This window comes from Haliotis asinina, chromosome 2 (assembly GCF_037392515.1).
Source record: "Haliotis asinina isolate JCU_RB_2024 chromosome 2, JCU_Hal_asi_v2, whole genome shotgun sequence".
NCBI lineage: Eukaryota > Metazoa > Mollusca > Gastropoda > Lepetellida > Haliotidae > Haliotis > Haliotis asinina.
The window spans coordinates 100,222,494-100,237,598 of NC_090281.1; the positions used below are offsets into that span (position 1 = coordinate 100,222,494).

The 15,105-nt window shown below is 43.0% G+C and overlaps 1 protein-coding gene across 4 annotated transcripts in view; it reads left to right on the plus strand.

Moving 5' to 3' along the window:
* LOC137274697 (stromal interaction molecule 1-like) overlaps window positions 1-15,105 on the plus strand; it is a 77,738-nt gene that overhangs the window by 55,527 nt on the left and 7,106 nt on the right. For 2 of the 4 annotated variants that reach the window (XM_067808045.1, XM_067808043.1), the window contains exon 12: window positions 556-606. The exons of 1 other annotated variant lie outside the window; for it this stretch is intronic. In XM_067808045.1, coding sequence (XP_067664146.1) covers window positions 556-606 — 51 coding nt within the window. Of the gene's footprint in view, window positions 1-555; window positions 607-1,713; window positions 1,792-15,105 lie in introns of all 4 variants that reach the window. One more of the 4 variants, XM_067808042.1, reaches the window with a different exon arrangement.

Below are 15,105 nucleotides of genomic sequence, written 5' to 3' on the forward strand. Positions count from 1 at the left end.
AACAGAAGGTGTGTGATGTAAAGTAAACAGAAGGTGGGTGATATACAGTAAACAGAAGGTGGTGATATACAAACAGTGTATGGTTGATGTAAAGTAGGGAGAAAATGGGTGATGTGGTGTTATACAGTGAACAGTAGACAATAAACAGTAAACAGAGGGTGGTTGATTGTGAACAGAAGGTGGGTGAGTATGCTTTGTGTGTGCACACATAGTGATACAGTCACTAACAGTACATCAGGTGTACAATATCATTGTCATACACCTCAAACCAACACTTCTGCCAGGATCTTGTTTCATTTTCTCCTCATTATTATATATCTTATTCATGACATGATGACCCAAAACAACTGTTTTACTGTTTAAGGCATTTAAATCAGATGCAAATGGAAGGATTGATAGAGAGATGTTAACTTGAGTTATTGCCAGCAGCTCTGTAGATCAAAGTAAACAAGTACATTCTCATCTCACTTCAGTCATTTTTCGATGTAATCCAAGGGTCTGACTGTAACATGTGTTGCCATGCTCTCACAAACAAACCCCTCCTTGTGTTGACAGTTGTACATTCCACAGTATGTAATGGTACGAGCCGTCCACGTGCCTTGTCAGGTAGGCGAAGGTCTTGTGTGTTGTCACGGCATGGTGGTTGACATAAGAGAGCCACCTGCTGATGCCGTTGCCCACATAGGAACACTTGGGCCTGCCTGGCATTTGACGCAATGTTACCTGTTAGTAACATACCATCATGTTACCTGTTGTTAGTAAAATACCATCAGTTTAGTGAATAATAAATAGTACACTGGATGATACCAGTGTGTATTTCATAAAGTGCCTAACCATTAGTAATGCTAGTATTATCTTCATCAAATAAGAACAAAGAGAACGTATTATCAGTTAGTCACAAGGTACATGTGGTACTCATTGCATTTCACAGCCAGCCAGGTTCCAAGTTTTCCTTCTAAACAGTAGAACTTAATCCTAGTCTCTTATGAATACTGCACCTGCACATTGTGTTTGGAATTGAGATGTGTATGTTTTCTAACATTCCTTAACAGTAAAGCATCAGTTGCAGTGTGCTGTAATGATCCCGTGTTGTTCATGGGAGATAACTCTCTTGGATCTGTGGCTTGTTTCACTATCTCTGTTGTTTGCAACCACAATGTGGACTGTCTCCTTATCTCCATCTATTGATTGAGTAGCCATGGTAACCCACACATCCATTCCTTGCACCCAGATTCTTCCAGTCTTCTGTCCATGCACTATATAGCCATCCAACTGGGGATGCTAACCCACATTCTTATGGTTCTGTGTGGTTTTAGGACATCATTGGTTTTATTGAAATACTGCTTACATTATATTTTACTGTGGAAAACAGTGGTTTGTATAAATGTGAAACTGTATTTGGAATGATGTGACAGTCATTGCTACTTGTTTTACAGTAAATGGTTTCACTGTTTAGGAACTGTGTTGATAGTTACAAATGCTGTGCTATTGGCTAACTTCTCAAGTACAGGAGGAATAACTTCATGTTCTGCATATGAATGATTTTTACAAGGATAGTTGTGGATAGTCACTTAGTTGTTTGTTAACATGTGATTCAAGGAGACATTATGCTTCGATAAAGTAATGTCATCCTGAAAGCAACATGGTTGTGTCAAATATGGCTGTCCAGTCTCAGCTGGTAAGCATCCTGCACCTGACTGGTTCCTATTTCAGTTCAAGTGGAGCACATGTCGTATAACCCGGCTCTCAGCTCCCTGAAGAGCAACTCCATGAAAGCTCCCTATTCCCGGAGTAAGAACTGCTAGTTTGTATTGCTATGGTTACAGTCTGATGTCTGTATGCTGACTTCCTCTGCTGTAGATGCATGTAGGCTTGCCCACTAAGTGTGTAGGCCAGTGTTATCGGCAATATTAGAATGTGCCGAGGACCTGTTCTCAAAATTCCTGCATATTTCATCCAGATAAATGTTGTTTACTTGTTTTACCTTGAAATGTTGTTTGTGGTATGCTGAATGTACAAAACATGAATTATGCAAGCTTACCAACATTTCATTCATCATATTTTACACATTTTTTAGATATTTCATGAAAGTGTGTCACTACTATGCTGAAATCATTTAATGTACAAGTATGTTAGAATATCTAGTTTTACAATATAACATGGCTAATGATGGTGTGAGGTTCATATTTTTGCCAAGAAGCCACAACTTCCTTTCATTTCTAATTTACAAATATAGAGTAATATGTGCCAATAAATTCACAATGAGAATATGAATTACATTATGCTTTCTTGAAGCTGTACTATCAAACACACTTCCATTACAAATTCCTGATAAATCAAGTTTATTTAAATACGGAAAATGATGATGTTATGGGATGGACATTGGCATTAACAACTCAACAACAGTAGTGGCACAACAACATAGTGACACAACAAGGGTATTGACACAACAACATAGTGACACAACAAGGGTATTGACACAACATAGTGACATAAGGGTATTGCCACAACAACATAGTGACACAACAAGGGTATTGACAGAACAACATAGTGACACAAGGGTATTGACACAACAACATAGTGACACAACAACATAGTGACACAAGGGTATTGACACAACAACATAGTGACACAACAAGGGTATTGACACAACAACATAGTGACACAACATAGTGACACAAGGGTATTGACACAACAACATAGTGACACAACAAGGGTATTGACACAACATAGTGACACAACAAGGGTATTGACACAACAACATAGTGACACAACAACATAGTGACACAAGGGTATTGACAGAACAACATAGTGACACAAGGGTATTGACACAACAACATAGTGACACAAGGGTATTGACACAACAACATAGTGACACAACAAGGGTATTGACACAACAACATAGTGACACAGCAAGGGTATTGACACAACAACATAGTGACACAACAACATAGTGACACAACAAGGGTATTGACACAACAACATAGTGACACAACAAGGGTATTGACACAACATAGTGACACAACAAGGGTATTGACACAACATAGTGACACAACAAGGGTATTGACACAACAACATAGTGACACAGCAAGGGTATTGACACAACAACATAGTGACACAACAACATAGTGGCACAACAGTAGTGACAACAAGAGTGGCACAACTGTATTGACGGAACATAGTGACACAATTACACTAGTGACACATCAACATAGTGACACAACAACAGTAGTGACAACAACTTAGTGACTCAACAGTAGTGACAACAACTTAGTGACTCAACAGAAGTGACACAACAACATAGTGACGCAACAACGGTAGTGAGACAACATAGTGACACAACAAGGGTAGTAACTCAACAACATATCAACACAACAAGGGTAGTGAGTGAGTTTAGTTTTACGTCGCACTTAGCAATATTCCAGCTATATGGCGACAGTCTGTAAATAATCGAGTCTGGACCAGACAATCCAGTGATCTATAACATGAGCGTCGATCTGCGCAATGGGGAACCGATGACATGTGTCAACCAAGTCAGCTAGTCTGACCACCCGATCCCGTTAGTCGCCTCTTACGACAAGCATAGTCACCTTTTATGGCCAGCATGGGTTGCTGAAGGCCTATTCTACCCCGGGACCTTCACGGGTCACAAGGGTAGTGACATAACAACATAATGACACATCAACAGTAGTAGCACAACAACATAGTGACACATCAACATAGTGACACAATAGTAGTGGCACAACAGTAGTGACACAACAACATGACTCAACAATGGTAGTGACATATTTGAGCAGATACTGTAATTCAATTTGTCACTCAGATTTTTTAGAATGTTTAAAGAATATGAAATAGGCAAAAGGTTTACTTAGATGTCCTTGTCATGGAAAATGTAGGTAAAGACTGCCTGTTTCAGCAGTGACATTGTCACCATCTGTAACAAAACCAGTGATAGCATCAGTGACCATAACAACGACATCAATTAACAATATCAGTTTAAAAACAGTAACAGGTCCCCAGCTGAGCAAATGGTTTCAGATGGTTTCTACTCCTGTCTATTGGATTTGGTGGTAGCTACTGAAATAGGAAAATAAATATTGAAAAAAACATTTTGTACTCACCTATCTTTGAAAATCGATTAAAATTAGGTGGTTTGGGGGATTTAATATAAATACCCAAAAAAATAATTTCCCAAATTTGTTGCTGTTGAGTGTGGAATAAACTGAGATAATTTAGTTATCCTGAAAAAATTATTGATTTTGACTTAATTTTGTCAGTTATATAAATATGCACGAATTTTGAGAATGACTCTCCAGCATGAGTTACCAGCAAAACTGGAATATGTCAAGGACCTGTTCTCATATACTGCAGGACCAATGAGCTGTGTTGGTCAGTTTTGGGGGTGTTGCACTCTTTTTCTAATGGATGACACACTATTCTTTTCTATCAACATTTCATGGTCTTTCCAGAAGCATATGTGAGCATGTCAAAACCTAGATAAAACAACAATGTAATCACCTTCCTGACATTATATCCTGGCAGGAAATCATTTTTCTCCTTGCCATGTCAATCAGTGGGAGAAAAAGTAAATTATTGAACTGTCATGATGAAAGTCATCCATGAGCAGAGACTGGTGCAGCTTTCAAGTGCAAAGTATTGTGTACATGTCATTTTAGATGTCAAGATAATAGCTATGATCAAGAGAGGTACAAAGTACTGGAGTATGGTGGAGTATGTGATACAGTAATTACATTCATTTTAAATGTCTTCTTAATGATGACAGTCCCATGGCTTGATGTGTTGTACAAATAACAGAAAGGAATATCATCCAGTCTCATGTGAGACTATTGTTTGTCAAATATCATGTAAGGGTGGCTGTGTGTGTCTGATAGCATGTCTGTCTGTCTGTCTGTCTGTCTGTCTGTCTGTCTGTCTGTCTGTCTGTCTGTCTGTCTGTCTGTCTTGACTCAAATATCAGATACCTGCCTGGTATTTCATAGTATTCACCCTATCTACTTGCTGCGAGACCATTTTCAGTGTATGTAGTGCATTTTGGCTTGTACAGCACAGCCTCCATGTCATGTCCACCCATAGTTTGTCAGACACTTCATCAGTTCTCCTAGGGACTTTTATCTGAAAATGGTTTCCAGCAAGCATTTATTGAAATAGAAACATTAAGAGAAAGGGAATAATGAGATTTGCGTAGATCCCTAAACCTGACCCTTTAAATATAGTATCAAAATAGTATGTTCCATAGATGAGCTGACCTGACCAACCTTCCATTATCATTTAGTTGTGTCATAGTGTCAACAAATCCATATTGAATTATCTAAGCTTATCTCCCAATATTTTGTTATGCATTGTTCACTGCAAACACTATGAATAAGTATACATATTTCATGAAACGTCATATTTGTTGTTGCTGGATATCACCTGTCAGCAAACTGTGGACTCTTGTCTGTTTATGTGAAGTGATACAGTTTTGTTCTCTTACCCACTAAAAAGAAGTAACAAAAATGTGAACTGAAGATAAACCGATCCCCTTCTTCAGACTACTATTTTTTGGTCCTCAAAACACAACTTATCTGTGGTAAAACAGGGTAAACATTGCCACTGATCGGAATGGAGGTAACTCTCATGGATCTGGGACTTATTCCTTTCTCTGTACACGGATGACGAAAAGGAAATCTCATAGATTCTTCAGATTGGAAAGGCGTAAGGAGGTGTGGTTTGAGAAAGTCTTTCCAGAGTGACACTGGCTGTTGCTTTTGTCTGTACACACACAGCACTGTATCAGCAAGACCACTTCGGTGGCGGCCATGTTCTGTAGTAGTAGTAGTAGCACTTTGTAATGTTCATCTTGGCATCAGTTGGATAAAGCTGCGGTGAAATGCGGCGATGGGGTAGCCTAGTGGTTAGAGTCTTCGCTTGTCATGCTGAAGAAGTTTGATTCCCCACATGGGTATAATGTGTGAAGCCCATTTCTGGTGTCCCCCCATCCATGATATTGTTGTAATATTGCAAAAAGCATAAACTCCAACTCACTTACTCACTCACTTTCACACTGTTGTGAAATGATTAATATTGTGACAAATGCCCTGATTTGTAAAGACTTAGTTGATCTTGGTGGACAGCATGTAGCAAGGAGGAATGATGTGATGGTTCAACATCACTAGGAATTAGACCTTGCAAGTGATCAAGTCAAATCGATTACCCATGTTCAGTGTCTGTGTTTATTCATGTTTCTCTTATTTATGTATGTTTTTTGTGTCAATTCTTTCAGCTTACACATTTTCCATATTCAGATTTTATCCATGTGCTTCAACAAATAGATGTTTAATGAAATATTTCTCCTGTTTATTTTCAGGCCTCTATGATTTCCTTAATAAAGGTACTTTACTGACCTCTGACCTCTCTGTTGCACAGTCTGTGGCTCAGGCCAGTAACAGCACCCATATCTCAGTCTGGGCTTGCCAGTGCTTCAGTTTATCATCATGTTGTAATTTCATAGTTGGAGTTCTGTGTTCAGTTTCTGTCTTCTATGTCTGTATAAGTAACACTGTATTCTTGCTGCACAAACAGTATTCATTGAAGCCAAATCCCAACTGCAGCTTCATGCTGTAAAGTGGAGTCATATCTTCTTTCACTTTAATGAACTTGTTTGTGAGGTGTTGTTCACTTGGCCATGACATGGGAGTCTGGAACTATGGTAACCTGGAGTCACATATCTTTTGTCCTAATCAATGCTTTCTTTCTGGAAATCAGCAGAATTTTGCAAACTGATTCCATATTATGCTATTAAAAAGCTGTTCATTGAACTATTCCGATTTCCACTTTTTATAAAATTCTCAATGCACAGTATTTTTGTTCAGTTTGTGAGTTGTTGTTGATATACTGAACTCAGCAGCAACCGTGTGTGTTTCTGGTGTCTGACCTTGGCAGTAGAATGTTCTGGACAAGAATGCAAGATGGTAGCCAGGGCAGCCATGTTGGATTTGAGAAAAAAAACCAATCTCCCCTGAATCCTAACAGTTATGGAGGCAAAACTTGACAGAGATACACTGTCAGCAGTTTCGTATCCATTTCTATTGGTGCCCACCTTCTGTGTTGTCCCGCTGCCATCACCTGGTGTAAAATGTTCACTTTTGAAACAGCTGTCCTGATGTGGAAACATCGTTGTTAAGAATCTGTTGACATGTTGTTTCTTGTGTTGTTTACTTGATGTTCCCATACCAAACTGGTGTGTGGTAGCCTCTAGCTTGTCAAGGTCTTTCATGCTTCTGTCTACAGCAAGCTGAGACACCATCACATAACTGACATACAGTTGATGTGCCACATCAAATACACACTCACCTTTAGATGGACCCCAATGACGTAAAGCCATTTTGTGATGGAAAATCTTACACAAGCATCTTCTTATATCAAACTTTATAAGGTATTAGTTATTTCAAAACACAGAAACGTCTGGTTAAAATTTATTATCCAAATTTATTCTTGCAGCTTCTCAGTTTGTAAGCACTGACAGCTAGTGTCGGGTGTGAAAGGTCAGATTATCACGCCTCAGAGACAGACATAGTCGTGTCGGTTGATTGGTGTAGTCATGGCAATGGATCCATAAATTAATCATGTAGATGCATGTTGTCTAGTGAAAACAATTTAGTGTGAGAATGTAGAGTCAACAAATGACAGGGTATATTGCTGGATGGAAATGGATTGATCTTATCTTGACCAACAACCATAAGTTACCCATACTAATAAGCATGTGATCTCATACTGAGCCTGATATAAACATAGCTAATGCAACACTCTGTTGTGATGCTACATACAATACTGGCATGATGGTGTACTTTATTTACCTGTATGTTGTCCTACAATCCCTGTACCAGTATGCCGTTTCATATATACTCATATACATGGTTCTGTATTGTGTTTCATTTTGTACGTATGATCATGCTTTAAGTCTTCTGTAATGTTATATTTCTGAGGCTATGATGTTGCTGTTGTTGAGAAAACATTGAGTGTTCATCCAACCAAACACAGACTATACACAGCAGATAGAACCTCGACGTTCACGGGTAGTGTGATGCTAGAGTCTGTGGATGTCTGGTGTATCAGAGAACCTTGACGTTCACAGGTAGTGTGATACTAGAGTATGTGGATGTCTGGTTTATCAGAGAACCTCGACGTTCACCTGTAGTGTGATGCTAGAGTATGTGGATGTCTGGTGTATCAGAGGACCTTGACGTTCACAGGTAGTGTGGTGCTAGAGTATGTGGATGTGTGGTGTATCAGAGAACCTCGACGTTCACCTGTAGTGTGATGCTAGAGTATGTGGATGTGTGGTGTATCAGAGGACCTTGACGTTCACCTGTAGTGTGGTGCTAGAGTATGTGGATGTGTGGTGTATCAGAGAACCTTGACGTTCACAGGTAGTGTGGTGCTAGAGTATGTGGATGTCTGGTGTATCAGAGAACCTCGACGTTCACCTGCAGTCTGATGCTAGAGTATGTGGATGTCTGGTGTATCAGAGAACCTTGACGTTTACAGGTAGTGTGGTGCTAGAGTCTGTGGATGTCTGGTGTATCAGAGAACCTCGACGTTCACCTGCAGTCTGATGCTAGAGTCTGTGGATGTGTGGTGTATCAGAGAACCTCAACGTTCACCTGTAGTGTGGTGCTAGAGTATGTGGATGTGTGGTGTATCAGAGAACCTCGACGTTCACCTGTAGTGTGGTGCTAGAGTATGTGGATGTCTGGTGTATCAGAGGACCTTGACGTTCACAGGTAGTGTGGTGCTAGAGTATGTGGATGTGTGGTGTATCAGAGAACCTCGACGTTCACCTGTAGTGTGATGCTAGAGTATGTGGATGTCTGGTGTATCAGAGAACCTCGACGTTCACCTGTAGTCTGATGCTAGAGTATGTGGATGTGTGGTGTATCAGAGAACCTCGACGTTCACCTATAGTGTGGTGCTAGCGTCTGTGGATGTCTGGTGTATCACAGAACCTTGACGTTCACCTGTAGTGTGATGCTAGAGTATGTGGATGTCTGGTGTATCAGAGAACCTCGACGTTCACCTGTAGTCTGATGCTAGAGTATGTGGATGTGTGGTGTATCAGAGAACCTCGACGTTCACCTGCAGTCTGATGCTAGAGTATGTGGATGTCTGGTGTATCAGAGAACCTCGACGTTCACCTGTAGTGTGATACTAGGGTATGTGGATGTCTGGTGTATCAGAGAACCTCGACGTTCACCTGTAGTGTGATGCTAGGGTATGTGGATGTCTGGTGTATCAGAGAACCTTGACGTTCACAGGTAGTGTGGTGCTAGAGTATGTGGATGTGTGGTGTATCAGAGAACCTTGACGTTCACCTGTAGTGTGATCCTAGAGTATGTGGATGTGTGGTGTATCAGAGAACCTTGACGTTCACGGGTAGTGTGATGCTAGAGTCTGTGGATGTGTGGTGTATCAGAGAACCTCGACGTTCACAGGTAGTGTGGTGCTAGAGTATGTGGATGTGTGGTGTATCAGAGAACCTCGACGTTCACAGGTAGTGTGGTGCTAGAGTATGTGGATGTGTGGTGTATCAAAGAACCTCGACGTTCACCTGTAGTGTGATGCTAGAGTATGTGGATGTCTGGTGTATCAGAGGACCTCGACGTTCACCTGTAGTGTGATGCTAGAGTATGTGGATGTCTGGTGTATCAGAGGACCTCGACGTTCACCTGTAGTGTGATGCTAGAGTATGTGGATGTGTGGTGTATCAGAGAACCTTGACGTTCACAGGTAGTGTGGTGCTAGAGTATGTGGATGTCTGGTGTATCAGAGAACCTTGACGTTCACTTGTAGTGTGGTGCTAGAGTATGTGGATGTGTGGTGTATCAGAGAACCTTGACGTTCACGGGTAGTGTGATGCTAGAGTATGTGGATGTCTGGTGTATCAGAGAACCTTGACGTTCACGGGTAGTGTGGTGCTAGAGTATGTGGATGTGTGGTGTATCAGAGAACCTTGACGTTCACGGGTAGTGTGATGCTAGAGTATGTGGATGTGTGGTGTATCAGAGAACCTCGACGTTCACCTGTAGTGTGATGCTAGAGTATGTGGATGTCTGGTGTATCAGAGAACCTCGACGTTCACAGGTAGTGTGGTGCTAGAGTATGTGGATGTGTGGTGTATGAGAGAACCTTGACGTTCACAGGTAGTGTGGTGCTAGAGTATGTGGATGTCTGGTGTATCAGAGAACCTTGACGTTCACTTGTAGTGTGGTGCTAGAGTATGTGGATGTCTGGTGTATCAGAGAACCTTGACGTTCACAGATAGTGTGGTACTAGAGTATGTGAATGTGTGGTGTATCAGAGAACCTTGACGTTCACAGGTAGTGTGATGCTAGAGTATGTGGATGTCTGGTGTATCAGAGAACCTTGATGTTCACAGGTAGTGTGGTGCTAGAGTATGTGGATGTGTGGTGTATCAGAGAACCTTGACGTTCACAGGTAGTGTGATGCTAGAGTCTGTGGATGTGTGGTGTATCAGAGAACCTTGACGTTCACCTGTAGTGTGATGCTAGAGTATGTGGATGTGTGGTGTATCAGAGGACCTCGACGTTCACGGGTAGTGTGATGCTAGAGTATGTGGATGTCTGGTGTATCAGAGAACCTCGACGTTCACCTGTAGTGTGATGCTAGAGTATGTGGATGTCTGGTGTATCAGAGAACCTTGACGTTCACGGATAGTGTGATGCTAGAGTATGTGGATGTGTGGTGTATCAGAGAACCTTGACGTTCACAGGTAGTGTGGTGCTAGAGTATGTGGTTGTCTGGTGTATCAGAGAACCTTGACGTTCACAGGTAGTGTGGTGCTAGAGTATGTGGATGCCTGGTGTATCAGAGAACCTTGACGTTCACGGGTAGTGTGATGCTAGAGTATGTGGATGTGTGGTGTATCAGAGAACCTTGACGTTCACGGGTAGTGTGGTGCTAGAGTATGTGGATGTGTGGTGTATCAGAGAGCCTTGACGTTCACAGGTAGTGTGGTGCTAGAGTATGTGGATGTGTGGTGTATCAGAGAACCTCAACGTTCACCTGTAGTGTGGTGCTAGAGTATGTGGATGTGTGGTGTATCAGAGAACCTTGACGTTCACCTGTAGTGTGGTGCTTGAGTATGTGGATGTGTGGTGTATCAGAGAACCTTGACGTTCACAGGTAGTGTCGTGCTAGAGTATGTGGATGTCTGGTGTATCAGAGAACCTCGACGTTCACCTGCAGTCTGATGCTAGAGTATGTGGATGTCTGGTGTATCAGAGAACCTTGACGTTTACAGGTAGTGTGGTGCTAGAGTCTGTGGATGTCTGGTGTATCAGAGAACCTTGACGTTCACGGGTAGTGTGATGCTAGAGTATGTGGATGTCTGGTGTATCAGAGAACCTTGACGTTCACAGGTAGTGTGATGCTAGAGTATGTGGATGCCTGGTGTATCAGAGAACCTCGACGTTCACGGGTAGTGTGATACTAGAGTATGTGGATGTCTGGTGTATCAGAGAACCTCGACGTTCACCTGTAGTGTGATACTAGAGTATGTGGATGTCTGGTGTATCAGAGGACCTCGACGTTCACCTGTAGTGTGATGCTAGAGTATGTGGATGTCTCGTGTATCAGAGGACCTTGACGTTCACAGGTAGTGTGGTGCTAGAGTATGTGGATGTGTGGTGTATCAGAGAACCTCGACGTTCACCTGTAGTGTGATGCTAGAGTATGTGGATGTGTGGTGTATCAGAGGACCTTGACGTTCACCTGTAGTGTGGTGCTAGAGTCTGTGGATGTGTGGTGTATCAGAGAACCTTGACGTTCACAGGTAGTGTGGTGCTAGAGTATGTGGATGTCTGGTGTATCAGAGAACCTCGACGTTCACCTGCAGTCTGATGCTAGAGTATGTGGATGTCTGGTGTATCAGAGAACCTCGACGTTCACAGGTAGTGTGATGCTAGAGTATGTGGATGTGTGGTGTATCAGAGAACCTTGACGTTCACGGGTAGTGTGGTGCTAGAGTATGTGGATGTGTGGTGTATCAGAGAACCTTGACGTTCACGGGTAGTGTGATGCTTGAGTATGTGGATGTGTGGTGTATCAGAGGACCTCGACGTTCACCTGTAGTGTGATGCTAGAGTATGTGGATGTCTGGTGTATCAGAGAACCTCGACGTTCACGGGTAGTGTGATGCTAGAGTATGTGGATGTGTGGTGTATCAGAGAACCTCGACGTTCACGGGTAGTGTGATGCTAGAGTATGTGGATGTGAGGTGTATCAGAGAACCTTGACGTTCACGGGTAGTGCGATCCTAGAGTATGTGGATGTCTGGTGTATCAGAGAACCTTGACGTTCACCTGTAGTGTGATGCTAGAGTATGTGGATGTGTGGTGTATCAGAGAACCTCGACGTTCACCTGTAGTGTGATGCTAGAGTATGTGGATGTCTGGTGTATCAGAGAACCTTGACGTTCACGGGTAGTGTGATGCTAGAGTCTGTGGATGTCTGGTGTATCAGAGAACCTTGACGTTCACAGGTAGTGTGATGCTAGAGTCTGTGGATGTCTGGTGTATCAGAGAACCTCGACGTTCACCTGTAGTGTGATGCTAGAGTCTGTGGATGTGTGGTGTATCAGAGAACCTTGACGTTCACAGGTAGTGTGGTGCTAGAGTATGTGGATGTGTGGTGTATCAGAGAACCTTAACGTTCACCTGTAGTGTGATCCTAGAGTCTGTGGATGTCTGGTGTATCAGAGAACCTCGACGTTCACCTGCAGTGTGGTGCTAGAGTATGTGGATGTCTGGTGTATCAGAGAACCTTGACGTTCACCTGTAGTGTGGTGCTAGAGTCTGTGGATGTGTGGTGTATCAGAGAACCTTGACGTTCACGGGTAGTGTGATGCTAGAGTATGTGGATGTCTGGTGTATCAGAGAACCTCAACGTTCACAGGTAGTGTGATGCTAGAGTATGTGGATGTGTGGTGTATCAGAGAACCTCGACGTTCACGGGTAGTGTGATGCTAGAGTATGTGGATGTGTGGTGTATCAGAGAACCTTGACGTTCACGGGTAGTGTGATGCTAGAGTATGTGGATGTGTGGTGTATCAGAGAACCTTGACATTCACGGGTAGTCTGATGCTAGAGTATGTGGATGTGTGGTGTATCAGAGAACCTTGACGTTCACAGGTAGTGTGATGCTAGAGTATGTGGATGTCTGGTGTATCAGAGAACCTTGACGTTCACAGGTAGTGTGATGCTAGAGTATGTGGATGTGTGGTGTATCAGAGAACCTCGACGTTCACCTGTAGTGTGATGCTAGAGTATGTGGATATCTGGTGTATCAGAGAACCTCGACGTTCACCTGTAGTGTGATGCTAGAGTCTGTGGATGTCTGGTGTATCAGAGAACCTCGACGTTCACCTGTAGTGTGATGCTAGAGTATGTGGATGTCTGGTGTATCAGAGAACCTCGACGTTCACCTGTAGTGTGGTGCTAGACTCTGTGGATGTCTGGTGTATCAGAGAACCTTGACGTTCACCTGTAGTGTGGTGCTAGAGTCTGTGGATGTGTGGTGTATCAGAGAACCTCGACGTTCACGGGTAGTGTGATGCTAGAGTCTGTGGATGTGTGGTGTATCAGAGAACCTCGACGTTCACCTGTAGTGTGATGCTAGAGTCTGTGGATGTCTGGTGTATCAGAGAACCTCGACGTTCACCTGTAGTGTGATGCTAGAGTATGTGGATGTGTGGTGTATCAGAGAACCTCGACGTTCACCTGTAGTGTGGTGCTAGACTCTGTGGATGTCTGGTGTATCAGAGAACCTCGACGTTCACCTGTAGTGTGGTGCTAGAGTCTGTGGATGTCTGGTGTATCAGAGAACCTTGACGTTCACAGGTAGTGTGATGCTAGAGTATGTGGATGTCTGGTGTATCAGAGAACCTTGACGTTCACAGGTAGTGTGATGCTAGAGTATGTGGATGTGTGGTGTATCAGAGAACCTCGACGTTCACCTGTAGTGTGATGCTAGAGTCTGTGGATGTCTGGTGTATCAGAGAACCTCGACGTTCACCTGTAGTGTGATGCTAGAGTCTGTGGATGTCTGGTGTATCAGAGAACCTCGGCGTTCACCTGTAGTGTGATGCTAGAGTATGTGGATGTGTTGTGTATCAGAGAACCTCGACGTTCACCTGTAGTGTGGTGCTAGACTCTGTGGATGTCTGGTGTATCAGAGAACCTCGACGTTCACCTGTAGTGTGGTGCTAGAGTCTGTGGATGTCTGGTGTATCAGAGAACCTTGACGTTCACAGGTAGTGTGATGCTAGAGTATGTGGATGTCTGGTGTATCAGAGAACCTCGACGTTCACCTGTAGTGTGATGCTAGAGTCTGTGGATGTCTGGTGTATCAGAGAACCTCGACGTTCACCTGTAGTGTGATGCTAGAGTATGTGGATGTGTGGTGTATCAGAGAACCTCGACGTTCACCTGTAGTGTGGTGCTAGAGTATGTGGATGTCTGGTGTATCAGAGAACCTTGACGTTCACAGGTAGTGTGATGCTAGAGTATGTGGATGTGTGGTGTATCAGAGAACCTCGACGTTCACGGGTAGTGTGATGCTAGAGTATGTGGATGTGTGGTGTATCAGAGAACCTTGACGTTCACGGGTAGTGTGATGCTAGAGTATGTGGATGTGTGGTGTATCAGAGAACCTTGACATTCACGGGTAGTCTGATGCTAGAGTATGTGGATGTGTGGTGTATCAGAGAACCTTGACGTTCACAGGTAGTGTGATGCTAGAGTATGTGGATGTCTGGTGTATCAGAGAACCTTGACGTTCACAGGTAGTGTGATGCTAGAGTATGTGGATGTGTGGTGTATCAGAGAACCTCGACGTTCACCTGTAGTGTGATGCTAGAGCATGTGGATATCTGGTGTATCAGAGAACCTCGACGTTCACCTGTAGTGTGATGCTAGAGTCTGTGGATGTCTGGTGTATCAGAGAACCTCGACGTTCACCTGTAGTGTGATGCTAGAGTATGTGGATGTCTGGTGTATCAGAGAACCTCGACGTTCACCTGTAGTGTGG